At 58.1% G+C, this 26,309-nt stretch overlaps 1 protein-coding gene across 7 annotated transcripts in view; it reads left to right on the top strand.

Moving 5' to 3' along the window:
* GSE1 (Gse1 coiled-coil protein) overlaps window positions 1-26,309 on the top strand; it is a 400,092-nt gene that overhangs the window by 280,004 nt on the left and 93,779 nt on the right. For 2 of the 7 annotated variants that reach the window (XM_027617169.2, XM_027617164.2), the window contains exon 1: window positions 16,853-17,600. The exons of 4 other annotated variants lie outside the window; for them this stretch is intronic. In XM_027617169.2, coding sequence (XP_027472970.1) covers window positions 17,564-17,600 — 37 coding nt within the window. In that variant the 5' untranslated portion in view covers window positions 16,853-17,563. Of the gene's footprint in view, window positions 1-14,824; window positions 15,237-16,852; window positions 17,601-26,309 lie in introns of those variants that run through there. One more of the 7 variants, XM_027617167.2, reaches the window with a different exon arrangement.

Below are 26,309 nucleotides of genomic sequence, written 5' to 3'. Positions count from 1 at the left end.
CCCCAGAACGTTCCCCATGTGCCGCTAAGCCAGCCCTTGCACAGACCGCCTTGACCCCTGTCCTGCAAAGCAGGGGACACAGCAACCCAAGAATATGCCAGAACTCTGTTCTTCTAATTTAAAAAAAAAAAAAAAAGATTATTTATTTATTGGAGAGAGAGGGAATGAGCAATGGGAAGGAGCAGGGGGAGAGGGAGAAGCAGGCTCCCCGCTGAGCAGGGAACCTGATGTGGGACTCGATCCCACGACCCCGGGATCATGACCAGAGCCTACGGCAGGCACTTAACCGACTGAGCCACCCAGGCGCCCCACAGGACAGCCATTTGAAGAGTTCTGCTCATTGGCTTCTGACACAGGTGTCCATCGGTGTACCCACCACGCCAGCCCTCGGGCATCGTGTTGCTGTCATTCTGGAAGGTTCCGTCCCAGGTGTCCCTTCCCCGTCTCCACCCCTGCCGGCTGACCGCCAATGGCTTTCCTCCACTCAGTGTTAGGTGTTCTCCTTCCTTTCAAATCGTGGTAAAATACAGAAAACAAAATCTCACATCTTAACCATTTCTAAGCGTTCGATTCAGGGGCATTGAGTACATTTTCGGTGTCCAGCCACTGTCGCCACCCTCCCCCTCCAGAACGTTTCCATGGTCCCACAGCGGGAACTCCGTCCCCAGCGGCTCCGTCTCTGCGCGTTGGATCGCTGCAGGACGTCCTTCAAGTGGATCCTACAGGACTTGCCCTTTTGTGACTGGCCTCCTGGCAGATCATAACGTCCTCGGAGGTCACCTGTGTCCTGGCGCACCCGGGCTTCATTCCCTGAAGGTTAAAGAACAGCGCGTCGTGTGTCCCTGCCTCCCTGACACACAGCTGGGTGGCGTCCACGCGCCGGACGCTGTGGGTCATGCTGCTTCGAGCCTTTGCGCATGTATTTCTGGTCCAGGCCGCGCTCCTGGGTGTCTCCTGGGGGGTGGGGGTTGCCGCTGGCTCGGGGAGCTCATATACATGGAGCCGCGTGCCCTTCTGTTTGGCCGCCTCTGCTCCACCAGCCGTCCGAGATGTTTGTCCAGGTTTCCAGGTGTGCCCATAGTTTGCTCTGTTGGTTGCTGCCTGATCTTCCTCTGTGGATTCAGCACAGGGGCTGAGTGTTCTTTTGCCGATGGACAGACGCTCGGGGCTGTTCGGGGAGTGAGGAGTCAGGGGTGCTGTGTCTGTTTCTCAGAGCTGATGTGTGCACAGCCCGCCCCTCTGAGCTGAGCAGCACTGGCGGTGCTGGAAGCGGAGGGAAGTGAGATGTGGGCTGGGCCCCAGGGGCTCCAGCACTGAGACCACCCACCGAGCCTGCCCTGGAGGCTTCTGGGGGCCACCCTCCGTCTTGGCCTCCTACAGCCTGGGGCCCCAGCAGGGTCACCTGGGGGACCTCTGTCCTGTCCTGGGGGCTTCCTTCTCCCTCCCCCTAGGCTGCCCTGAGTGGAATGATCATCTGGAAGCCCGAGGCCTATCCCTCCGTTAATGGGAAAGCTTTTCCAGGCCACGGAGGGGAAGTGGCAGAGGGTAAAGGTTGGCCTCCTTATCAGGGCTCCCTGGAGGGAAGAATAAAAAAACAAAGCCGCCCACAGCCCTCTGGGCTTGACGGTTTGCAGATAAGAGGAAGGCTGGCTGGTGGTTTGGGATGACACTCTCAAAGCAGAAGTGGGTGGGCCCCTTGCTAATCTGGAGCTGCATGTGGTCCAGACCCCAGCCCCCAGGTCAGGGGCCATGAGGCCACAACAAATCAGCCCCTCGCCCAGGTGCCCTTGGGAACAGTATGTTCACCCCTACCCCAACTCTGCTTGGAGGTTGTGCCTGAAGAATCAGCTTTGAGATGTGGCCCTGGGCCCAGCCCTGCCTCTGCTTCATGTGGTCTTCTGTGTGCATGTGCTGAGCACCTGCTGTATACAGGCCCTGGGCCTACGCTTGGGGATTCCCAAATGGAAGATACCGTGTGACAATGCAGACCCCAAGGGCCATGAAGGAGAGGTCCGGGGAGAACCTGGAGAGAACATCTACGGGAGAAGTGTCCCAAGGAGGGAGGCCCCCGCCACTGTGTGAGGCTTCGCGGGACAGGCCAGGTCACCAGCCGAGCTGCTGTGGGGTTGGCTAAAGGCCAGGAAGTTCTGAGTTCCCTGTGGGGCCTCACGGGCTTGTTTCCTCCAGGGAAGTGGACTGACACTCAGGTTTGGATCGGGGCTTCTTCGGAAAAGGAGAAGTAGGGCCATTCTTGGTTGTATGCAGAGAGTGCAAGAGGCGGGGCCGTCCGCAAACCCCGGGCCACACCGGGAGGGTCTCCAAGGCGTCTGCCTCCTCGATCCCCTCCCTCGGTGTCAACCACGGGCAGGGACCGACCTGTCTGTGACAGGGGGGGATTAACCCTACGTCTCAGGTAGTGGAATGTGCGAGCCTCCCTGGGGGCCCAGAAGGTTCTGCACTTTCCAGGTCATGGGTCCTTCATCCACACTCACTGCTGGGAGGAATCTGAGGTACAGAAAGGTCATGGGCCACAGGTGGCAGGTGGGTTGGAACACAGCCTGTCCAGCCCCTGGGCTCCTACCCCTGGGGGTGGGGGCACTGCCTGGGCAGGAATGGCTGCCTGGCCTGTTCCCTGCATCCAGGACACAACCCCAAAGCGGCTGGGGAAAGCAGGGCTTGCGTGGGAGTGGGGGGGGTGGGGGTCCGAGGAGAGGCAGACAGAGCCGGGACTGCTCATTGGCCCCAACAGGGGAAGGCTCTAGAAACTCAACCCCTGGCATGGCCTGGGGCTGGCGAGGGACAAGGGACGGGTTGCACTGTGCGTGGGACATGCTGCAGGGGTTTAGAGAAGGGAGAGGCAAGAGGTCTGAGACAGCGTGCCCAACAGGTGGGGCCAGGAAGGAAGTCCCCAAGGCTGGGAGTAAGGCGGGGGATGAAAGGCCAGCAGCTCCAGGCAACGCTTGATCCAGAGGCAGATGACGGTCGCAGGGCCTAAAATTGGGGCTTTGGGTTATCTGTGCCCTGCAGGGGTTCGTGTTCCTGCTGCCCGTGTCCCCCCCCCCGCAACAGCAGATAATCCAGGTCTGGCCGTTATAAAGAGGAGCCGATCTTGATTTTGATTTTCACAGGCGTCTGCTCGGGCAGGGGGGCAGGAAGAGGGTCAGACAGAGGAGCAAGGCTCCGCTCCCGGGAGCTCAGTGATTCTTGGCACCAAGTCAAACTTTAAAAAATTCAAAGGCTAAAGGAAGAGACATAGCCGCACAGCCAGACTGACTTGTGGTCACCCTTGCTGCCCGGGGCTGCCCAGGGCCTGAGTGCTTGGGCAGGGCTGCGGCCAGGGAAGCCTTCCAGCTCCAGCTCCCGTGGAGCAGGGACCTGCACTCCACAGAAGTTTCCAGAGCCCCGGTCCCAGTCCAGGTTCTAGCCGAGCCCCTGTTCCGAGGCAGTGCCCCGGGTCGCTTCGTATCCGTTGGCTTATTCGGGACCGAGACCCCACCGTGTGCCGGGCACCTTGCTAGGGATCCCTGACCAGTGGTGAAGAAGCCTGGTGAAGTCCCAGAGAGCAAGGCAAGATGACAAAACTGTTAGGTGTAAACTCAGGGATGAAGTGCTACTGAAATCCCCCAGAAGAGTGAGGGGGTGGGGCAATGGGGCGGAGGCTGTGAAGCTCCTTTTGAGAGGGCAAAGTCTGAGAGCAGACCTGGACAGGGGGAGGGATGGAGGGAGCCTTGTGGATAGCTATAGGGGGAGAGCGTCCCAGGCAGAGGGCACAGCCCATGCAAAGACCCCGAGGCAGGAAGGGGGTGGGGAGGCAGGTGCCCGCTTGAGTAGAGGTAAGGCAGAGGGCCAGGGAAGGCGGGGACCGAATCCTGGGCTTGAGGCTGATTCCTGTCTGGGCAGAATTTCCCAGGGGTCACCTGTCTGCCTCCCTCAATCGTGGCTGGAAGGGGACGAAAGAAGGCATGGCGGCCATTCTGAGCCATCGCCGGTCCACCCTGAAGCCACCTGTGGTCACCCGGCTGGCCCGTCAGCAATGGGTTTTTAATTATCTAAATATTGCCTTTGCCCTTTGCTTCCAGCCGGGACTGCTGTGCTCTGCAAAAGGCAAACAGCTTTCAGGGGCTCTACTCGGGGGTCCCTTGTCTGATTACAGTGCGTATAATCTGCTTGGTTTTATTGTTCCAAAACAATGCAGCAACATGGCAGGAAGTTCAGAGAGTGGATGTGGCAGGAAGGGGGGCAGAGCTGCCTGCCATCGCTAACAGCCACGCATTCCCTGGCACCCCCTGGCCCCCTCCCTGGCTACACGTGTCCTTTGTTGTTGAACTGTGCGCTCACCTTGTGTGGGGGCAGCATGCAGCGGGGAGGCTTGGCAGGGCCCTAGGGTCTCAGCTAAAGGCACCTTGAGGGAGCCGACCTAGGAAGCAGGCAGGTGGTTTGATCTGGGGCTCCGCCACCCTTCTGAGGCCCCAGGGAGGCGGAGGCAGAGGAGGAAAGAACAGATGTGGAGGTTTTCAGGGAAGAGGTCCTCCGCCAGGCAGAGCCGGCTCGTGGGAATGGGCCCTCCTCCGACACTGCCATCCTCTGGACGCAGGGTTCAAGCCACCCTTTGCACCTTCCCGCAGCCAGCCTCCCTCCTGCCCCCTCTCGCCTGTCCTCCCCCAGCCCCCGCCCAGGCAGCCGACTGCCCGATCCAGGGGGGGCCCCCAATGCCATGCTGCCCCTGGGGCTGCCGCCCTCCTTCCCCCTTCTCCTTGCAGCCTTGCCCACTCCCGTAAGTGGCTTAATTAAGGAGCTGTGCAGTTTATTTATGTATGGACCTAGCCTAATTGGCGTGTTTGTCTTTCCTCATTATTCCCAGCTGGACAGAGCCGTTTGAACAACAAATGCAAAAAGGCTGGATTTCTCCAACACAGTGTCTATTTTTGAAAGCCTGCTCGGTGCCCCCGCTATTAGCCGCGTGCACATGTTTGCCGGCTCCAGCCGCATGCCCGTAAGCACTTAATTGTGGGTGCAGTTAGTCAAGGCAGGCGGCTCTCTGCAGATTTCAGGGGTGAGGGGACCTAATTACACCTGCAATTGAGTGCTTCAGCAGGGACAAAAGATGCCTGTTCAGCTAATTGCAGGCACCAAAATTGCCCCCACAGAAAGAATCCCTGGTAGATGCTTTGGGAGCCAAGGCCGTGAGTTGTAATAAAGAACGGATAACTCCAAATTATAGAGGTAGGGGGTGCTGGGTCAGGCCTGAAGGATTCGGCTTTTTGCAGCAACCATTACACTTCTGGGCTGTTTTTTCCACTGTGCAGGCTGCTCTGTGGCTGGGTTTGTTTTATCATTAGCACCTGCCTTCACACACAGAAATGTCACACAGAAGGGAAACATGGGGTTAATCACCTCCTCCGCCTGTCTGCTGGCGGAATGGAATGATTCACCAGGCTCACCTGGAACAGACTGTTTGCCGCCCCTTCACCCCCCTTCATTCCCGAAGCTCTCAAGTCCAGCGTGAATGTTTATGAGTCCACAGCCATCGATTGAGCTCCCGCTGTGAGCCGGGCATGGGTCTAGGGGAGGGGGAGGTGAGCAGGCAGAGCCCTCGGGGAGCCCACATTCTGGGATGACGTTACACCGTGGCAATTCTCCGGTTCTGGCCTCCGGTTCCCCGCAGATCCCATCAGGCTTGTCTTTTATTTCTTTATGCCAAACAGCAGAACGACAGAGGTTTCTAGACTCACAGGCTCTGGTGTGACGGCAGACCTGCTTGTTTCGGCTGTTCTTGCTGCTGACTTGAAACCAGGAAGTGTGGATTTCTTGTGCGCTGGGTTGTCCTCAACTATATGCTAGCCATCATATTTGGAAAAAAAAAAAAAGAAAGAAAGAAAGAAAAGAAACTGCGGGCATAATTTGGGAGCCTGAGATGGATGAAGGTGCTTTCCTTTAGAAGGACTTGTATTTGTTTGGCGGATGCCCAGAGACACTAGTGCTTTGGAACGTCCTTAGTCCAGGTCAGGGTTTGATGACCCCCCAGGGCAGCCCTAGTAGCTACAGCCCAGCTATACTTCTGCACAAGGCCTGGCCGGCTTCCCCTTTACTCTTATCCTGAGTGGGTAGTTCTCTGGGGTCCTGCTTGTTATGGGGAGGGTCTCCTAGTAGTGCTCCAACTTGTGCAGAGGCCCCAGGCTTTGCTTTCTGTCCCCTTGATCTTTAAGGCCATAAAAACAGACGTTCAAACTTTGCAGGATTTGTAGATGCCCTCGGGGCCAACGGGCCTCTGTGGCAAGTCAGCTCCGGGTTCCAATTTCCCTGTCCCTCCGGCCTGGCGATGCCTTATCATCTTGTCAGCAGTTTGGTGCTTTTAAGAAACTGGGGGACTATTTTTATCCAGCTTCTTGGGTTGATTTTATGGGTCGTTATGAGAAACAGGAAGTCCAGGCCACTCCTCCAAGTTGGGTAGTTCAGGGGAGCCTTGGGGAGGGGGTGGGGACAGTGGGCAGAACATCAGAGGAGTGCCCAGGGTTGTGCTCAGCATGGAGCGTGGCAGGGAGTGGCAGGCGTCCACACTGGTCAGGGCAAGAACGGGTAGCCAAATCCAGTGTTCAGGAGGAGAGCAGCGGAGAGATAGTCTGAAGACCGGCGCACCCTCAGGGTCCCCATGAGAACCGAGGGCAGCAACAGGGCAGCTTGAATGGGGGTCTACCGAGATTCAGCCAACAGGGATCCCTGGCCAGGGGCGTCCCCAGGGCTTTCCTCTGTGGGGCCCCGCCAGGGCTAGAACCTGGGCAGTTGGCAGAAGCTGCAGAGCAGACCCATCTGGACACCTGGCTGCCCCTCAGGCACCATGTCTGACCACACCCCTCCTGCCCCTGCTCCCCTCTTGGGCTAAGTTAAAACCACTTCTGGAGTTCGGCTGGAGGGGGAGGGTCTCACCTGCCCAGAATGCCCCGCCCCCCAACCACCGCCTTGTCTTCTCCTGGGCCACTGGCAAGCACAGAGGGTCCACGGTCTGGTGTGTCCACAGAGTGGTCCCGAGACCCTGTTTTTATCGCTTTGGATCAGGATGGCATCCCTGCCTTGCTGCTTGTCATTTGTGGACCTTGGGCCTGACCCTTCACTTTTCAAGCTCCGTTCCCCCCTTTGTAAAGGGGGCAGCAGTTCTCACTCCCCGACACCGAGGAGGAGCTGAACACGTGGGCTTAGATGAGTCAGTGGTAACAGTTGTGAAGTTTGGGGACATGTTGGCGAGATGTATGCCTGGCTCGGGCCAGAGAAGGCCCCGTAGAGGGTGCAGATCCCAGAAGGGGGTTGGCTCAGAGTTTCACCAGGGCAGGCCTCTGTCACCAGCTAGCTCCTCTGTGTTTGACCTCGGGGGTGGTGTTGGGGAGACAGCTCTGTGTGTGCTTGGGTGTGTGCATGTCGGGATTTTCCAAGTCAGGGCTGGGATGTGGGGAGGGTGTGAACCCACACTCGATCAGCAGGCGAAGGAGGAGAAGCAAGTTGCACCGGGCAGCTTTCTCTTTGGAAACCCGTTCTGTTTCTTAAATGTCAGAGTGAGCAGATGGTGTGTCTGAGTTTTATTAATCATGGGCTCACGGAGCTGGAAGGCCTGGGGAATCATTTAGTCCGTACGTCCTACCGAGGAGGAGACTGAAGGCCAGAGAAGGCCAGAGCCACCCTGCACCTGCCATGGGGGTTGAGCTGTGCTGGGACTCAGATCTTCCCCATGCCCACGTGCCACCCACTCTGCAGAACGAAACAGGTGTATGCTCCCCCCCACTCAGGAACAGCCGTCCTACCTCCCAGTAAAAAGCTGAAGCAGAGCTGATTCTGGGATAATCCACCCCCACAAACAACCGGAAATCCTGCCTTTGGGGCACTGGGTCAGGATGGTGGTTGCCAACTGAGAATGTTCCGGCCTTGGTGCATCGTGTGGCACCACACGAGCTGGTGTTTGCCAGGTGCTGGCAGGAGACATGGTCGCGAAGCCTAGAGGACCTAGCCGCTCGGTGCCTGATTTGTGGGGGTCCCTGCTGGACCCACCTCTTTATCGCAATTGCTCTGAGCCACATAACTCCTCCCAACCCCAGCACTTGACTGAGACTGTCCCCCCTGACCCATGGCAGCTGTTGAAACGGACTATAACACAGGGCACCCGGAAGTTCACCTCATCACATGATGTTATGAACTTGAAACCACCGTTTTGACCCAAGTGGGCAGAATAGCTCTTTTGTCTTGCCTTTCCCCAACACATCCTACAGCTGTTCTAGTTAGTCATGAGGTGGCTCCAACCAGGCCCACAGCTTGGTTCTGTGAAGATAGTAGAGGTGGGGCTAAATCATACTAGAGTGTAAATGACTGATAGCAGATACTTCCCCCCCCCGCCCCCCAGGGTAGGTTTTCCTTAGGTTGGAGAGAAAGAGGTCTGTGGAGGAAAGGGAGAAACACGGAGAGGCCCAAGGCACCAGGGTTGCCCACATAACCTGTTGGTCCATTCACAGGTTTCTGTATGACCACTCGGTCACTGGATTTCTTCCTTTCTGATCCCGTTTTCCGAGTCACAAACTTGTCCCCGCTTTGGAACCATTGGTTCTAAGCAGCATCAGAGAATCAGAGGCTGCCAGAAGACTCCATTCAACCCCTCTAATTTTTTATGCGGTAAAATTGGGGCCAAGAGAGGACAGTTGTTTGTCCAAGGCTGACAGCAAAACAAGATCCGGAGCTCAGGCTGCTTATCATGCTGGCTGGACCCCTTAGGCTACATTGATGGCTCCCAACTGGAGCAATTTTGTCCCTCTGCCCATCCCCCTCCCCCCCCCGGGAGAAATGGGTCCATTCTGGAGAGATTTTCACTGTCACAACTGGAGCGTGCTCCTGGCATCCGGTGAGTGGAGGCCAGGGATGCTGCAAACATCCCAGAGTGCACAGGGCTGCCCCCAGCAAAGAATTCTCCGGCCCCCTTAGTGTGCCCAGGGTGGGAGCCCCGTGCCACATCCGTGCTTTGTAGAACCCCAGGCCAGAGGAGCTAGTGTACGGGACGATGTCTCCGCGGGAGACACGGCGGGAATCCCCTGGGCTCAGGCATGAGCCACGGAGGGTGAATAAAGAACGGTCAGGCCACGTGGGGACAGCAGGGCAGGTGCAGAGGAAGGAGGTGGCCAGGCTGAACCAGGATTTCTTCACGAGGGAAAGGTAGAGCGAGATGACAGGGCCCTGGGGCGCCCCACTCTGACTCCATCATGCCGAAAGCCAGTGCCCGGTGTGAGGGGGAGAGCAGGCCCGAAGCTGCCTTTTAAGACTCACATCTTGTAGGCCAGAGGGCTACACAGACCTGAAGCGGTTAGGCCCAGGGGTAGACAGGGAGAGCTACGTGTCATCCACAGACGGGTAACTCTGTCCCCACTGTCACTTCTTCCCCAGCAGGAGGCAGCGAACGGCTGCTCACAAATGCCTCTCCGCCTTGAACAGGCATGCGCCTGGTCCCCGGGGTGCAGGCCCCGGTGGGGAGAAGAAAACCTTGTCGGCTTGCCCCCAGGCATCAGATCCAGGCGGGGGGCCGCAGCCGAATCTGCGGGGGGCAGGCTGCCAACGGGCTGTCTGTCACTGGGTCCACAGAAGTTGCCCGTAGGGGTTCGCGCCGGCATGCTCCCTCCCCTGGAGACCCCCCCTCAGTGCTTTTCGGACCCGTTTGCCAGGCCCGTGTTGGCTCTGCACGAAAGCAGAACGTTGACGACCAGAGCTGTCTTGGATTATGAATGGACTGCCTCCAGAAGTGGCCAGCCTGTCGCAGGCGTGTGAGGACAGGCAGGCGTGGGGGCGGGGCAGGGGGGGCTTTTCAGGGTTGAGCTGTGTGGCCCCGGCAGCCCCAGACACGGTTTCTGGCTGATTTCTCTGGCATCCGTGCAGCCACAAGAAGGAAGCTCTTTGGCCATATTGCTGCGTTGGGCTCATCAAGCCAGGATTTTAAAGAGTTCCCAAATCCTGAGCTTCAACCGCAGGCCCGAACTGGAGGTCAAGACACCCCATTCTGTGTGTAGACTGCAGCGTGCGTGGTCCTTGCCCTTCCTGGCTTTTTTGTTTGTTTCGCTTTTTTCATTAAAAGGAATCTGAGCTCCAGCCTCTTTACCAGGTCCTGCTGGAGGCTGATACGGGGGGCTCCATAGAGAGCAGTTTAAAATGCAGGGTCCAGGTTCAAATCCAAGCTTTTCCTCTGACTGGCTGTGTGACCTTGGGCAAGTTGCTTTATTTCTCTGGATCTTAGTTTTCTTATCTGCAAAGTGGAGATAATGATAGCCTTATATTTGCCGTGGGGATGAAATAAGGTCATGCACTTAAAGCATCCAGCACAGTATGAGGTATTAAGTAAATGTCCGTGCAGGGGTCTTTGGGTCGTGTGTGCTAACACAAGCTACTGTAACAAAGAGGCCCTGACATCCCAGGGGCTCAGCACACTGGAAGTGACGTGTTACAACACTCGAAGTAGAAGCCACACGGTAGATCTTTCTCAACCACGTGCCCACATAATATACAGCTGGTGGGAGGCCACATCAGAGGCCTCTGCTCTTAACAACCTTTGGGGGGTTGATGGAGGTGCTGCGTCTCCTATCCATGGAGGTCATCCTGGGAGTAGACGTCTGGTGCCCAAACCCCAGCCGGCGATTGTGGGTCATCGGGAAGGAGAACAGAGGGTGGGCAGGCCACTAGAAAGCCTCCCCATCCCAGTGTTGGCTTCAGCTTCACAGAGGATGGGTGAGCTGCACACACACACCAGTGCCGGGGCCCCGGACCCTTCGTCTTAATCCAGGCCCTTGCTGCTGACCTGAAGGAGAGACTGACCCCACTGGCCCGAGGCCCGCGGCGTCCAGCCTTGGACAACAGCCAGGGCCTCCCTGGGTTGGCAGCACGGAGGCATTTGCTTCTACAGGAGTGACAGGACGTATTAGTTTCCTGTAGCTGCTGTAACAAATTATTACAAACTGGGTGGCTTAAAACATCAGATACTTATTTTCTCCCGGTTCTGGGGGCCAGAAATCTCAACTCAAGGTGTCAGCAGGGTCACTACGCTCCCTCTGAAGGCTCTAGGGGAGGATCTTCCTGCCTCTTCCAGCTCCTGGGGGCTCCAGGTGCTCCCGGGGGCCGTGGTCCTGTCCTCCGTCCTCACATGGTCTCCTCCCTGTCTTCTCTGGTCTGCTCTATTTGTAAGGACACTTGTCATCGGATTTAGGGCCCACTCCGATAATCCAGGATGACCTCATCTCAAGATCCTTAACTTAATTACATCTGCACAGATCTCTTTTCCAAATAAGGTCACAATCACAGCTTCTGGGTGGACATATATTTTGGTGGGCCACCATTCAACCCACTACACTGGGGCAGGGGGAGGAGGCCCCAGGAGACCTGGCTGGACAACCACCCCCTCTCCCCCGAAGACTGGACCGTAAAGCCTGGGTGAGGTGCTTGCTGGAGCTGCTGGGTAATAGGAAAGCAAAGTCAAGCGCACCACACAAAGATGGAAACCAGACCTGGGTTTGCAAATGTCACCATGCTGGGAGCCTGGACAGAGGTTCCCCATTTCTCTTCCGACCTCTCAGACTTGCTTATCTTGAGACTTGGAACATTCACACGCGGTCTGGTCACCTGAGGACTGGAGCTGAACAGAGGGAGAAAGCGGGTGTGTCTGCTCCCTGTGCGCCCTTGGGTGAGTGACTTCACCTCTTGGGGCCTTAGCGTCCTCAGGTACGAAACGGGGTGATGGTCATTGTAGGTCTGCCTCCCAGGGTGGAGGCAGCTTCCAGATAAGATAACGCTCTTAGCAAAGCACGCCATGAGGAGGCCTGGGTGTCCTGAGGCCCGGTCAAGAGCCGTATTATCACTATTATCCAAAACACGGGAGTAATTACAGCTCTGTTTATGGAGTCCTTACTCTTTGCCAGGCACAGGGGCGGTTACACACCCATGTCTCCCTGGAATGCGGGAGCAATTTCATCCCATTTTCCAGGTGAGGAAACTGAGTCTCCAAATGGTGATGTCACGGCCTGAGGGCGCTTGGTGGGTGGGGGCCCAGCTGAAACTTGAACTCTGGTAGATCCAACGCCAACGTGGACTCTGGAACCAGCTCAGATCCCGGCTCTGCCACTTACCACCGACTTTGTGTCCGTGGGCGAGGTCCTTGACCTCTCTGTGCCTCATCTAGAAAATGAAACTCTTCGTGGTGACCTTGAACAGCATTGTCATGAGGATCCAATGAATTCCCTGTGAAAAGTGCTTAGAACAGCAACTGGCACAGACTGAGTGCTCAGGAAACATCAGCTGGCACGATTATCCTAAAGAGGGAAGCGGAGGGGGCAGACCCAAAGGGGCATTTCGGGTTAGCCACACTCCCAGCATGCCCTCTGCCCCCTCTCCTGGGATCCCTGGGGGCGGGGGGGCGGGGCCCCTCCGGATCCTGCCATGGTGGCCCGGTGGCAGCTGGGCCTGGCCTTGGGGGGGCCAGCAGGGTGGCAATGTGCATGCAGAGGCGGTGGGCCCTGCGGCTGCAACCGCCCCCCCCAGCCCCCCGCGCTGCGCTCTCCAGACCCCGGCTGCAGCCGCGGTCCTCAGCACGTGCAGGGAGGCTATTTTTACTGCGTTCAGCTGCCGCTCTTGGCCGGCTAGGCTGTCTCCGTGCTGTGGCACCCCCAGCCCCGCTAGGGGGAGTCTTGGGCCCCTCCATTTTGAAGGAGCAGCAGGGGGAGGGGGCCCTGTAGCGTCAGAGTGGGTGTCTTGTGGGCTCCACGCAGCTTCCAGGGAAGCAGCCGGCCCCCAGCTTGCTTTCCTGTTGAGAGATGAAGCGATTTTTTCTTTCCACCCTGCCCAGGACGTGGCCCAGAGCTGCCCTCTGACCCTGGTTCGGTTTGCAGTGTGGACAGGGGTCTCTCAAGGAGGTGGGGGGAGGGCAACTTGGCGCTGCGGTGGCCCAGACTTTAAGAAGGGGCACTGGAGGCTCAGCCTGCCCCATTTCCTGCCTCTTTTCTAGAAATGTCCTCCTCCCCCTCCTCCCAGAGGTGAGCTGACCGGGAGGGGGGGGGGGTTATGGCCGTGACCAGCCATAGAGGGGGTGGAGAGAGACATCCTGTCCTTGCACAGAATCCTGTTGTGGTGACATTCCCAGGAGAGTGCTGCCCTTCTCACCTGGGCCAGGTGTGGCCCAGGCTGGCTCTCCCTGTCACGCCCCCCCAGCCAGGCCATCGCCACCCTCTGAGTGGGGTGGCTCCCCTGGGAATGAATGGCCATAGTGAGGAGTTCCAAAGACGCCAGCCAAGCCACAAGGGCCAGTGGGAAAGGGAAAATCCTTCCAGCTCCTCGTTCAGCCACATTATGGCAAACAACCGAGCCATTCAGTGGAGAGTCAGCCCGCTAAGCAGGCTGCTTGGCATGGCGGGGGTGGCTTTCTATTTTTCAGCTGTTTTGGCTTCAGGTCAGGAGCTGTGGTGCAGCCATGCTCCCTCATAGTGGGTCTCCTCCTTTCCTCCCTTCCAAATGTCCCTGTCACCAGGAAATGTCACCAGCCTACTCTGAGCCACCCAGACCCAGGGCCAAAGGAGCCTTAGGTATCACTTAGAATCTTGCTGCCCACCTTCTTCCCTGAGGCAGTGGCCAAAAGCAGTTAGGGGTTGGGCCGGAGCATTTTGAGATAATTCAATGCAGGCATTCAAATGCTTATAGGGAGCGATGTTTGCCTTTGACAGGGAAGCAGGGAGGCTGCTGCTGGCCTGCCAGTGTGGGGCCTCCTTACCCCCCTTACTGCTCACCCCCCACCTGCAGGCTAGGCGGGGAGCTGTCCCAGGCTCTGCCTCCTGATGGGTCCTCGGAGTGGCTGTCTCCGGGGCGGGGGGAGGGGGGGGGGTTCTGCACAGAAGCCAGGCCATTTGGAGCTAGAGACTGGAGACCCCTTTTGCCGTTCCCTGGAGCTGGGAGCATTCTCCACAGGTGGCTCTCAGAAGGCAAGCTCCTTGTTGGCATCATCTTCCCCATTTTAGCAGGGGAAGGGGGGCACCCAACAGATTGGGGGACCATCCCTCCCTCTGTACCCTGCCTGTGATTGGCCCATAATTACAGGTTTATTGCCTGTATAGCTATTGTATAATGACATGTTTGCAAATTAATTTTTATGGCTCCTGCCATTAGCATATACAGTAGAGTAAGGTTTAGTATTAATTACTACTGTTGTTCGTGTAATCCCGGAGAATTAAAAACCAATAAAAGAATGACAACAGAAACTGATAGTTTAGGGTCTTCTAAAAATAGTTTAATTTTTTCCCCCCAAAGTAGGATCAGAGATCTTCCCAGCTTATGAGGGACTTGGGAGGGAGGAGTGGGGGTCAGCTCACCCGGGCCCTCCCCTACTTGCCCTGGTTCCCCCCACTCCCAGAGGGGCGCAGATTATCAAGCGTGCGGGTGATAAATGGGTGGGAGCCGAAAGCTGGGGTCCGAGCCGCGGCCGAGCCGAGCGGGGGGGGGGGGGGCGGGCAGGTGTTGGGACCCGGACCCCGACCCGGCCGCACCGGGGCGATTGTCTCCCTGGCCAGGCCGCCAGCGGCGGCGAGCGCAGGGGGAGGCGCGGGGAGCGCGGAGCGCGCCGCCACGCAGCCCCGGAAACAAAGGGCCGCCGCCGCCGAGGGCCGGGCGCGACCTCCGGGGTCAGCGCGGGGCGGAGCGGCCAGATGCCGGCGGCCGGCGCCGGCGGCCCCGCGCGGCCCGTTTCCTCCAGGTCAGCAGCCCCGGCGCTCTCCCGGGTGACCGCGCGCGCTCGGCCGCCCGCGGGGCGAGGCGCCGGGCGGGGCGCAGCGGGGGCCGGGGGATTAGAAGATGCTCCTCGCACCCGCCGGCAGAGAAGGCGGCCGCCTGCGTGCGGCACCCACCCAGCCGTTGGTGGCGGCGGGGAGGAGCGCCACCTCTCCCTCGGCTCCGAGCGCTCCGCCCAGCCCGTTTAAGAGGCTTCTGGCGGGGGGGAGCGGGGAGCGTCGGTGGCACAGAGGGGTCAGGAGGCACGGTTGGTGCCCCCACCGCCTCCAGTTTGCCCTCCGGAGCTCTCCTCTAGAGTATCATATTCCGGGAGTTCAATTGCCATCTGAAGCCGCCGCGTTTAGCAGGGACCCTGGGGCTGCCGCTGGGGACCCCTGATTTACGCAGTGGCTGGAAAGCGTGGGCAGGAACCCAAGCTTGGCGTGACCGCGGTGCCCCGCCCTGCGTACCTGCGGGCTCAGGTCTGTTCCTCAAACCAGGATGGTTGTATAGGGGGTCAAAAGGTGACCCCTTAGTGTCACCAAGTCGCGATTCCGGCTCGCTGTGCCACCGAGGGGCCCTTCAGAAGGTAAAAGGGCTTGAAAATAAATTGTCACATCAAGAGGGAGCTTTGCAGCGTGTGTTTAAGAGTGTGTGGGGGCGTGGGGAAATGGAGCCTGTCTCTTTAAAATCGCTGGGCTGGACAATGAGCGCACAGGATGTGGTTTGGCGGCAGGGTTTTTTCCCCTTCGATTTGGGGAATTATCACATGGGGCCTTGAGCTAGTGTGAAAGAGAGGCGGCGTGGGGAGGAGAGATACAGACTCCACACTCCCTCACACACACTCTGTGCAGTTGATCGTTCTCTTAAACCAAATTAGCCAGGGCTCTGGTTACTATGGTGCAGCCGGGGCTTGCAGAATCCCAGTAATAGCATTTATTAGGTCTATTTGCCTGGAAGCATGCCTTCCCGGATCTGATAATGCACCAGTGCGGGGAGAGTGTGGAAGATGGTATCAAGCATTTGATTACACTTGCAACAGGGATTTTTAAGGGTGGGGTGCGGGGTGCGAGGAAGAGAAAGGAGAGAAAGAAGCTGCTCGCCTTAGGAGCTCACCCGGGCTGGGCGGCGTGTGCGTTTCCGCAGTCCCGCGTGGGTTCACAGAAAAGGCTGGCAAGAGCCCCCGGGGCACGGTTTGGGGATTCTCCTCCTAGGCCCGGGCGGCGGGTGAACTCCGGCTCCCGCAGCTGTCAGCCGTGGGTGGGGAGGGCGGGCGAGCGGCCAGAGCGCGGAGTTGGGCAGCCGAGGGGGGCCCGGCGGCGCCCGCAGCCGCCCACTGTTTGCAAACGGCCCCGCTTTGGGGCAGAGCGGAGCGCCCCGCTGCCAGCTACAGCACCCTCCCCGCGTTTGGAGAGGGGAGCCCAGCTCTCTGCGCCCGGATCCCAGTCCGCACGGATCTGCTGCCCGGCTCGGCGGCCGCGCGGGGAGAAGCTCGCAAGTGAAACTATTATTATCGCTCTGCAAAGCATGGAGCTCTTGGAAGATGCCGCGTAGAGACGGAAGGAGCCGCCGCCGCCTGCAGCCGCCCGCCGCTGCGCCCCTACCCTTTCGCTTTCATTAGGGGAGACAAATCTGCTGTCAGGCAGCCAGCTTTCCAATTTACCGATAATGATTCTTGCATGAAAATTGATCGAGGGGCTCTCCACCGCCGTGCGCTCTCGCCTCCCCGCTCTCCTGCTCCTTCTGCCCCGGCGCCTGAGCCCCCGCGAGTTCTTTCTCCTCCTCCCCCCCCCCCCGCCCCTTGCTCTCTGAGTCAGTGGTGGGACGCCGGCCCGGGGAGATAACCCCCCCAAAGAAAAAGAAAAGAAAGAAAAAGGTGGGGGGGGTATTGGTGGCGAGGGGGGGAGGGGAGCCGGCTCTTCGGCCTGCTTTCTCCTGCCCGAGACTTGTTTGCAATCGCTGCCTCTTTTATTTACGAGAAGAAATCTCCCCCTCGGTACTTCTTGGCTGTTTGGGTATTAATTTTCTCCTCTCCCCTCTCCCGCTCGCCCCCTCCTCCTCTCCCCCACCCCGCCCCTCCTCACCCAGTAGCTAAGGGGAAACGAAAACAAAGCCGATTTCTCCTTGGCAACAAGAGATACCCCCTCCCGCCGCCCCCCCCTTCCTTTTTCCTTCTGGTTCTGAACGTGAAACCCTGTTGGAAACAGGTCCCTTGACCCTCGCCCTTGACATTCAAATGGCTGAATGGAGGAGAGATTGCTACTCGCACGTCTTGGGGCTGCTTCCCCCCCTTCCTTTTTTTCTTTGAAATGAGTAATCCCTGAAGATCTTAACCCCCCAATTTCATCACCCTCACCTCCCCCCTTTATTTTTCTCGCGCTCCTCTCCGCTCTCCCGCCTGCTTCCCTCCGCCGTGCGCCCCCCTCCTTTTTTTATTTGCATCTCAAGTCCAAAAGGCAGAAAATACACACGCGGCGGCGAAGACACCGGGCAGCCGTGGAGGCTCCGGCCCGTCCTCGGTCGTCAGTCACCCCATTGTGGATCTGCCCGGGCCGAGGTGGCCGAAACTGCCCGGGCTCTGGCCCGAGAGAGAGCCCTTTCATCATCTTAGGGAGGGGAAAAAAAGAAAAAAGACGTTTTTCTCCGTCGCTCTCGGGATCGCTCTTCTGTCTTTATTTTATTGTTTTGGACATTTTTGAGCGCCTTGGCTCGGACGGCGCTTTTTGTCTCATTGCTGGGTTTAAAAAAAAAAATTTTTTTTTCCCCTTCTTCATCCCTCTCTGGCCACTATGGAATTCTAATCTGAATCATGTTTGGATTGAAGCCGCCACTGTATTACTTACCAGGTAAGCGAGCTGTGCGCCTCCCCGGGTCCCGCGCGGCGCCGGCGCGTCCCGGACCCCCACCCCACCCGACCCCCCAGACCCGCAGCCTGGGTTCGGGGCGGCGGGGTCGGCCGAGCCCCCAGCGGGCGGGCGCAAGCGGCCCGGCCTCTCCCGCTGCGATCCAGCGGGCGGTGTGTGCGCTACGTGCGGCGGGGAGCGCCCACCCGGCCCGCCGCCCCCACCGCGCCGCCGCCGGGGGTTGCGCGTCTCGCTCCTTTTGTCTGCCCCGAGCCGGCTCCGCCGCGGCGGCGCAGCGAGCGGCCGGGGCACGCTGCCTTCCAAGGTGAATTAAGCACCGGGTGTGAAGTTACTTTGCTGCAGGCCGCCCCGATCGGGTGGCATGCGCCCCCCTCCCGCCCCCAGCCTGGGGCTTATTTTCCCCTGCCTCCAGCCGGCCCCTTGCGCCGTCTCTGCGCGAGCGTGGCGCGCCTGCCCCCCGCCCCCCTTCCTGCCCGGGTTTCCCTGGAAGGTTTTGTTCCTGCCTAGGTCGGAGGAGGGGGCCGGGGGAAGCTCCGGAGGGTGGTTGGCGTGGCTTCCTGTTTCCCTAACCTTCCTGCGCGCTGACAGCAGCCTGCCGTGTAACTTTCTGTTTCGGGGCAAGTGGTGCTTGTAACCCACAGTGGAGGGCCGGGGAGGGGTGACAGCCGGAGGTTTGGGGAGCCCCTCTTGAGTTCAACTTATTTGGACTTTGAAACCTAACAAATAGTGACATGTAGGCTGAGGGGAAGCTGGGAAGCCAGGGGTTCCTGGCGAGGGAGGTAGGAGCCTCGATGATCCCTGGGGCCCTTCCGGCTGCCTCCTTGGCACTCCCTTCCAGTGCCCCCCGGGGTCGGGAATAACTGACAAGGCCTGCCCTCGGTGGGCCCCTGATGCCCAGGTCAGGAAGGCAGGGCAGCCTGTGACCGCTGGTACTAGGAACGAGCTGTTTTTCTCTTCCCTTCTTTCCTTTGAGAGTTTCATCTGCCCTGGGAGTCTACACAGTTCCAAGTTGGGGGGGAGGTCCATGGATCTGGGGGAGGGGAGATGTGGGGGGCTGTAGGGAGGAGGGGAAGTTCCTGGGCTCATACTGGGGCTTCTAAAATTCTACAGAAGGGGCTGCCGGTGGAGGGTAATTTCTGCCCTGTTTTGATGGGGAAAGGTGCAGGTGGCTGAGTGTTGGGTTTGGGGTTTTTTCACTGTATGTTCAGAAGAAGCCCCTGTGACTTTGGCTTCAGCTCCCACAGAAGCCCTGGAGCCCCGGGGGAGGAACGGCCTGGACAGAACCCAGCTCTGCTCGATCTGGTGCTTGCCGCCCTGAACCAGGACAAGGGGAGGAGGTCGTCCAAGAGTCCAACAGACAAAAAAAAAAGTAGGAAAGGCTGATGGGTTCAGGGTGTAATCTGTACAGTTACTCTGAGTTTCTTTGTGGCTGTTTTAGGTCCCCATCCCGTCCCAGAAACTGATAAGGGCTGCATTTCATGCTTGGTGTCTCCACCGCTTTGGTAGGAAGAGTATCTTTCAGGGTCTGCACTTGATTCTTGGTCTCTTTGCCCTTCATTGGCTGAAATGCAAATCCAGCACTTCCCCTCCGTCGGATACTGCCCTTAAAGGATCTGAACCAAATTAGAACCAGGAACCCCCGGTTTGCAAAAGGGGTGCATTCTAACACAGGGCTGCTTGGGGGGGGAGCCATCTCCCCGGTAGGAAGGTAGCAGATCGCGGAGAGCTGCATGGGGGCTTCTGGAACCCCAGCTGTAGCTGAGCATTCCCGCTGAAGCTGCTCTTCTGTGGGCCTCCCCCCTGCACCCGGAGGAGCTGCAAGAAAGCAGGGAGAGTTCTTCCCTCTGTATCTGGAGCCCCCCCCCCGGCAGGGCTGCACCTTCCCTTGTAGGCACTCAGTACATGTTTGTGGCAAGAATGAATCTTCTTAAGTACAGGGTGTCTTAAAAGCACAGGTGTTTGTAATCTACACCCCACTTTCCTGCCATTGGGTGGCTGCTGGTACTTATTATTCATCAGGTGACCGGTTTTCTATTTACACTTAGCCTCAGCCTCGGAAAAAAAAGGAGGAAGTGTCAGGCTCGGAAATTCGGGGCAATTAAGGAAAATCAGTCCTGGCTGGTGTTAAGCCCTCAGGGGCAGGGGGGTGAAGTCTGCAGGTCTGGACCCCAAGGGAGGTCAGGGCACAAGTCATTCTCAGCCTGTGGAGGGAGGTTTGTCACCCACTAGAGTCCTCTCTCTTTCTGCCTCTCTCTCTGTGTCTCTCTCGTAGTTTTCTCTTTTTTAATTCCCCCGCTAGGGTTTTGTACTTTATAATTTTGCTATTATAGTGTAGAGGCTTAACTGGGAAGAACCACAGTCAAGTGGCTTTGCTTCCCTGGGCTTCTATGAACTCAGAGTAGTTGGTGGCCTAGTTCTCCTGACCACTGTCAGGCCCCCTTGGGAGTGCTTTGCAGGAATCTCTCCTGTAAATCTCCCTCCCACCTCTGAGGTCAGTGCTGGTGGCTGCCCATTTCACAGATGAGGAAAGAGAGCCTCAGAGGAGCTAGAGATTTGACCGGCTTAGAAGTGGTAGAGCTGGGATGCGGAACGCTGCTACCCACCGCCCTGCTCCAGGAAGGAGGGGGGGCCCTGGACGCACCCTTAGAGCAGAGGCGGAGCCTTGCCTGTGGTGGCCTGACACCAGCGCTCTGGAGCCCCTGGGACCTGGTTCTGTCCCCACAGCCAGACCCCCAGGCAGTGTCTGTAAGTGCGGGGAGCCAGGGCCCAGCCCCTGCCTGTGCAGCCCTCACCCCCGAGGCTGCTGCCTGTTTGACAAGTGACAGGACTGAGGCCGAGCAGTACAGTTCCGAAGTGTCCTGCTCTACCTCTTCCAAGCTGGGACCTTGGTCCAGTGACTTGAGCTCTCTGGGCCCCAGTTTTCCCACTTGTGACCTGGGATCTGTAATGGTCTCTCCCTCAGTATCCGTGTGAGGCAGGGGGTTGGTGATCCCCGGCCCACCCTCTGTGTTTGTAAATAAAGTTTTATTGGCACATGGCCACGCCTGCTCTTTTATGTGTGGTCTGTGGCAGCTTTGGGGCTACACTAGCAATGATGACTAGTTGCAACAAGGCTGGCAATACTTACTATCCCTTGACGGAAAGTTTGCTACATCGGGTGTAAGGACAGTGCCTGCTCGCTGGCGACAAAGTTGACACTTAGCAAGTGATAGCTAGAAGAAAAATTATTTTTTTTAAAGTAAGCTCTACACCCAAACGTGGGGCTTAAACTCACCACCCCGAGATCAAGAGTCACATGCTCTACCGACTGAGCCAGCTAGCACCCCCCCATTATTATTATTAAGGTGGAATTATTTGCAGAAAATCACAGGGCTCCTTAGTGGTTGAACTGGGACTTGAACTCAGGTGTTTGGGCCAGACCCCTGGACCCCATGACACAGTATCTGGCCTCTGCATGCTCCTTCACTGGCAGGGGCGGGGAGGGGGTGGTATCCAGTGAGGGGTCGCTTCCTAAGCCAAGAGAAGGAGCCGTGGGCATGTGGGAAGAGAGCTGGGGACTGGTGGATGGGTGGGGTCTCTAATGCTTCTTGGACAATTTCCTTTCTGCGTGCTCCTGTGCCCAGACAGCCCCTTTCCTGAACTCCACCAGAATGTGAACTCCGTGCTGGAGGGGCTCATGTGCGTTTCCTTTGTGCCCAGCTCAGCGCCAGACTGTAGCAACAATAGTAGAATAACGAGGGAGAGGCAGTGGCGGCCCCTTCTTACGTGATGTCCTGGCCCGCGAAAGAAACTGAGGCACGGAGAGGTCGTGGCCGCTCAGGCAGTAAGCGGCACAGCCAGGCTTTGACCGCAGGCAGTTGGGCTCCAGAGTCCCTGCTTAATAAATATTTGTTGAAGGAGAGTGAGGGAGAGAGTTGGCCGTCGGTGTCCGTGGTGGCGCCCCGCCGGCCCCCTTATCTTGTTCCTGGAGTTCACGGAGGGAGGGCTCCGCAGCTGTCAGCTAACCCCACCCCGGCTCCATGCTGAACTCTGGGTGACCCCGGCTGCCCCTCAGGATTTACTGTCCACTGCTGGGAAGGACACTCCAAACTCCAGGGAAGAAACTGAGGCCCAGAGAAGGCTGGGGCTTGGCCTCAAGCCACACAGCCTGCTGGTGGTTGCTGTCAGGCAATCTGGGTCTCCCTCAGAACATTTTCCTTGCCCCCCAGCTGTCTCCCGAGGGTCAGCTGGCCCCTGGGGCCCCTCTGCACAGCCTCTGACAGGCTTGCAAGAGACGTGGGCTTCCCCTGCTGCAGAGTGGAGGGCGCCCAGGCCGCCTGTGGCGAGCTGCCTGGATTTCTCTTTCTCCCCTAGACCACTGCCAGAAGGCCCCTGTGTGTGAGGCTGGGTGCGGGTCTCTGCTCAGGCCCACCTGAGTTGAGGGAGTGGGCTGGAGGCGAGGGCAGGCCGCCAGCTCCCCAGCTCCCGGTCCTCAGGTGCCCGCTCTGGGGCTGACGCCGGGAGGGGTGATGGAGCTCAGGCCCGGCTTGGGACTGGTCCGTGGGAAGCTGCTGGGTCCGAAGCAAACCCATGGCTTTGGGGCGGGCTCTGGAACCACCCTAGGCCTGCTCCAAGGGATCTGAGTCAGATAAAAGGACAACATTGCTATTTCAGTGGTGATTGAGAAAGCTGCTTATTTACAGCTCAGAAACTCAGCGGGGACAAGCATTTCGGCTCCCATCTAGCACTTTCCAGGCAGTCACTAATTAATCTTCCGATACCCCTGAGAACTGGGGAGGGGCTGCCCCATTTCCATCTGTCGGCTGGGAAAGCCAGGGCCCCTTTTGTCCCAGCTGTGGCCCAGCCCTTCTCCGAGGGGCCTGGGCTGGTTCCCACCCCCCTGCTCAATTTGGTTCTCATTAAGATTTTTTTCTTGCTTAAATGTGTTGTTCTTACTCCATGGGTGGGAATCTGATAGAGCCCCGTTGGAAACTCTCCTGCTTCTTATCTCCTTGACTCTAGGAGTCAGGAAAAGTTTTCTTTTATGCTCTTGGAGCAAACAGTCATTATGATACCTGGATTCCTGCCCTAGAATGGGCAGGAGGATTCTTTTCCTTCACCGGCGCCCAGAGACAGAGCCAGCAATGGGATGAAGTATCTGGAGTTGGGCTTCTGTTCCCAGTGTAGCGCTCCATGTTCCTTGTCCGTCTTCCCCCGGTTGTGGACATGTGTGATGGGTGTGGCCCCCCGTGTTTCCTGCCCCCCTTCCCAGTGGCAAGTGTGCATGGGCCCTGCAGTCATCTGGTCTACCCTGGCATTTCGCAGCTAAGAAAACAAGCCATCAGGAGCCCTTGCGGGACCTGCAGATTATAACTCTCCCGAGACTTTCTCGGTGAAATTGGGTTGGTAGATGCGGCCTCTCATTTGCAAGGGTACGTCCTATGGTAATCTCCTTTGCAGGGGGGAGAAAAATCAGGCTTTTATAACCCCTAAAGTAGCCTTTCCCAAAGGGCAGCGGAACCCCCATCTTTGGGGTTCTCAGCAAAGCACTTCCTCATCCATATTTGGAATTGTCTTTCCTTGGTGGTCTAGCTAAACGATCAGCTGGAATCTTGCAGCCCTGGGGGTGGGGGGGAGTACATTAGAAGGGAAGAGGGAATTTGGGGGTGAGGGAATAAAAATAGATGCCGTGCTTTCTTGTGTGTTTTTAAGAGCTCCATATAGATTTAAAGTCCTTTTGTTAATTTAGGAACATAAAACCGTGTGATGTATAGCTTGGTTTGCTCGTAAAATTACTAAGTGTGGCATATTTAGAGCTGTGAAAGCTTGGGGTAAAAGGGAAAAAAAATCAGACTTTTTTTACAAGTCTTTAGGGGAAAATGCATTTTTCCGGCTTTTTTCCCCACTGATGCCAGGCCCTCCACAGCTCCGGCTTGGGGTTGTTGGTTACTCTTAAGCCCAGATCGTAGCTGTGCCGGAAGCTGAGGGGTGCTGGTGGGGGCCGGCTGGGTTTGAGTTAAGACAGGCCTAGATCTCGCCCCCAGAGCCAGAGCCCACTCCGTGCCGGAAGCCCCCCACCCTCCACCTCGAAGGATCCGCGGCTGCCCTGTCTTCCTCCTGCAGAGACAGGAAGCGCCCTCTGACCAGGCCTGGACCGCCGCCCAGTGGGCATTTGGCCACTTGCTTAATGGCCTGCGGGATTGGGAAGTCACAGAACACTGGACTTGGAAGGGACCTCAGAGGTCAGATGACCCAGCCCCTCCCTTCTCTACGTTTGGGGGGTCTCCTCGGGGTCCTGTTCCTGATAGATAATGCCTCGCCACTGTGGGTTGTCAGAATGTTGCTTTTCACGCAGAACATACAGTGTGTGCCTTTGACCCAGTTCTGTCCTCCGGGGACACAGAACAGGTCTGTGCCCTTTTAGAATCTCCCCCTCCCCAAGCTGGACAAGGCCTGCCCCACCCCCCACCCTCCACCCTCACCCCCCCACCCCCCGGGGTGGCAGGGCCTGTTCTGTGTTGAGGTATGGAGATAGGAGCAGCGAAGGAGGTCTGTGTCTTATCTCCCAGTTGCCTCAGGAACAAACAGAGAGTGAGATGAACACGGCGGGAATCTCCCAGAATCACCCTGTTGGAGGAGGAAATCCAGGAAGGCTTCCTGGATGAAGCGGCATTGAAGGCAGGCCTTGGAAGTGAGGAACACGGAGTGAGGCTGAGTGGAAGGAGGCTGGTACGGTGAGGAAGGATGAACAAGAATAGGGAAGCTGCTCTTAAAATACTCAGCATGTTCAGTGCACTTCGGGCAGGCTGAGAACACACGCTGGGCCATTCCTGCTGTGGTGGTGGCAGACACGTGGGTTGAGAAATGCGGGTGTGTGCGGAATTTTCTGGGAGTGCAGGGGAGTGACCTGGGATTAAGGTGGGGGTGGAAGCAGTGTGAGAGGCCGCGGGGAGGAGGTGACATGGGAGCTGGCCTTAATACTCGGGGGGGGGCAACCCCCCCCACCCACACCTGTCTGGCACTGGGGAGGGAAGGCCCCCACTCCTACCCTGCTTCTCAGCAGTGCCATCTAGTGGCAGGGCTCTGAGACTGTGTGGCCCCTTCCAGAATGAGGGTCCTGGACCCAAGGCGTGGGGAGGCAAGAGGGGCCTCATCGGCCGCTGGTAACTGCTGGCTCTGGCCCCGCAGGTGCCACACCCTGGAGGCTGGACAGATGCATTGGGACCAGCCCTTGCCCCCGGAGTGGGGGCAGAGCCGACAGGCCCAGCTGGTGGAGGCAGAGCTGACCCTGACAGGGGGCTGGGCCACCCCCCGTGGGAGTTGGTGGCCTCCCGGGAAGGATAGTTTCAGAGGGAGGGGAGAGCCTGGTGAGGAAGGATAAAGCAGGGTGGTAAGAAGTGATGCCCGGGGGGAGGGGGGGTGGTTGGAAGCACATTTTGGAAGGTCTTGATGTCATAAGGCCAGCAACATGTGAGCTTGATGCTGCTGTAAGCGGTGGGGCTGGGGGTGGTGATTCAGGCCTTTAAAGCAGCTGAGTTCTTTCTGTTCATTCAGGGTGTGTTTACAACATGCTAGGCACTAGCCCAGGTACGCTGCCATGCAGCCAAGAAGCCCCCAGGGGCTGTGTCCTCCTGGAGTGCCTATTCCAGCCATGAGCACATTGCACTGTGTCCCATGATTCAGGTTCTGGAGAAAAGGGGAGCAGGGGAACGGAAGGGGTAGCCAGAGTGTAGGTGGAGGCTGCTTTATCCAGGTGGCCAGAAAGGGAGGTATTAGCCCTGGTGAAATCTAAGGGGCAAGGGCCCAGGCAAAGGGTCGTGCATGTGCAAAGGCCCTGGGGCCCCAAGGATGTGTGTGTGGCCACACGGATGTGCCCTGGGGAGCAGGGTAGAGGTGAGAGGACTTGGCCTTCAGCACCCCTCTGGCTGCAGGGCTCAGGTAGATTTCCAGGCGGTCAGGGGGCAGTGGGGAGACCAGCATGGAGGGACTGCCATGGCCCCAGGCGAGAGACAGGTGGCAGGCTAGACTGTGTTGGCAGTGTGGAGGCGCTGAGAGGTGGGGGAGAGTCTGGAGGTGGAGACAGATTGGATGGCGGCACGCCTTGGGCCCATCTGTTTTGGGAAGATGGCTCCAGCAGCCTCCTTGTGGAGGCAGACCATCAGCAGAGACTTTCCTTAGAGTGCTGGGGTCCTGAAGGAGGGGGGCAGGCTGGGGGCCTCTGAGTGTGGGGTCTGCAAGTAGAGGTCAAAAGTACAGAGAGTGGAGGCTGAGTTGGGCTAAGACTCCGGCAGTTCTCAAAGTGGGGTTCCCAGGCCAGCCGCATTGGCACCACCTGGGAGCTATTAGAGGTAGAGATTCTCAGGGACACCCTCTCCCTCCTCCCTCCACCCCCCCCAACCCTGAGGCCTACTGAGGCAGAAACTCTGGTGGGGTCTGGCAGTCTGTGTGCTCACGAACCCTCCAGGGGATTCTCATGCTCGCTCAAGTGTGAGCATGGGCCTGACACTTGTCCTGATTATGGAAACTGAGCTGGGTGACGGAGTCCCCTGGAAGTTTGAGAATGGGATTGTAATTGCCTTGGAGGGGAGTCCTGGGTGAGTAAAAGCAGGGAAGGCTGGGGAGAGAGCATGTAGAGGAGTCCGGAGGGAGGGGTATCCTGTCTTTCAGGGGCACCTCCTGGGGGAGGTGGGTGTTGACCAAGAGCTGAGGCTG

Source organism: Zalophus californianus, chromosome 17 (genome assembly GCF_009762305.2).
Source record: "Zalophus californianus isolate mZalCal1 chromosome 17, mZalCal1.pri.v2, whole genome shotgun sequence".
In the NCBI taxonomy this organism is placed as follows: Eukaryota; Metazoa; Chordata; class Mammalia; order Carnivora; family Otariidae; genus Zalophus; species Zalophus californianus.
Note: the sequence above shows the minus strand (reverse complement) of the source record. Positions and strands in the feature narration are given on the sequence as shown.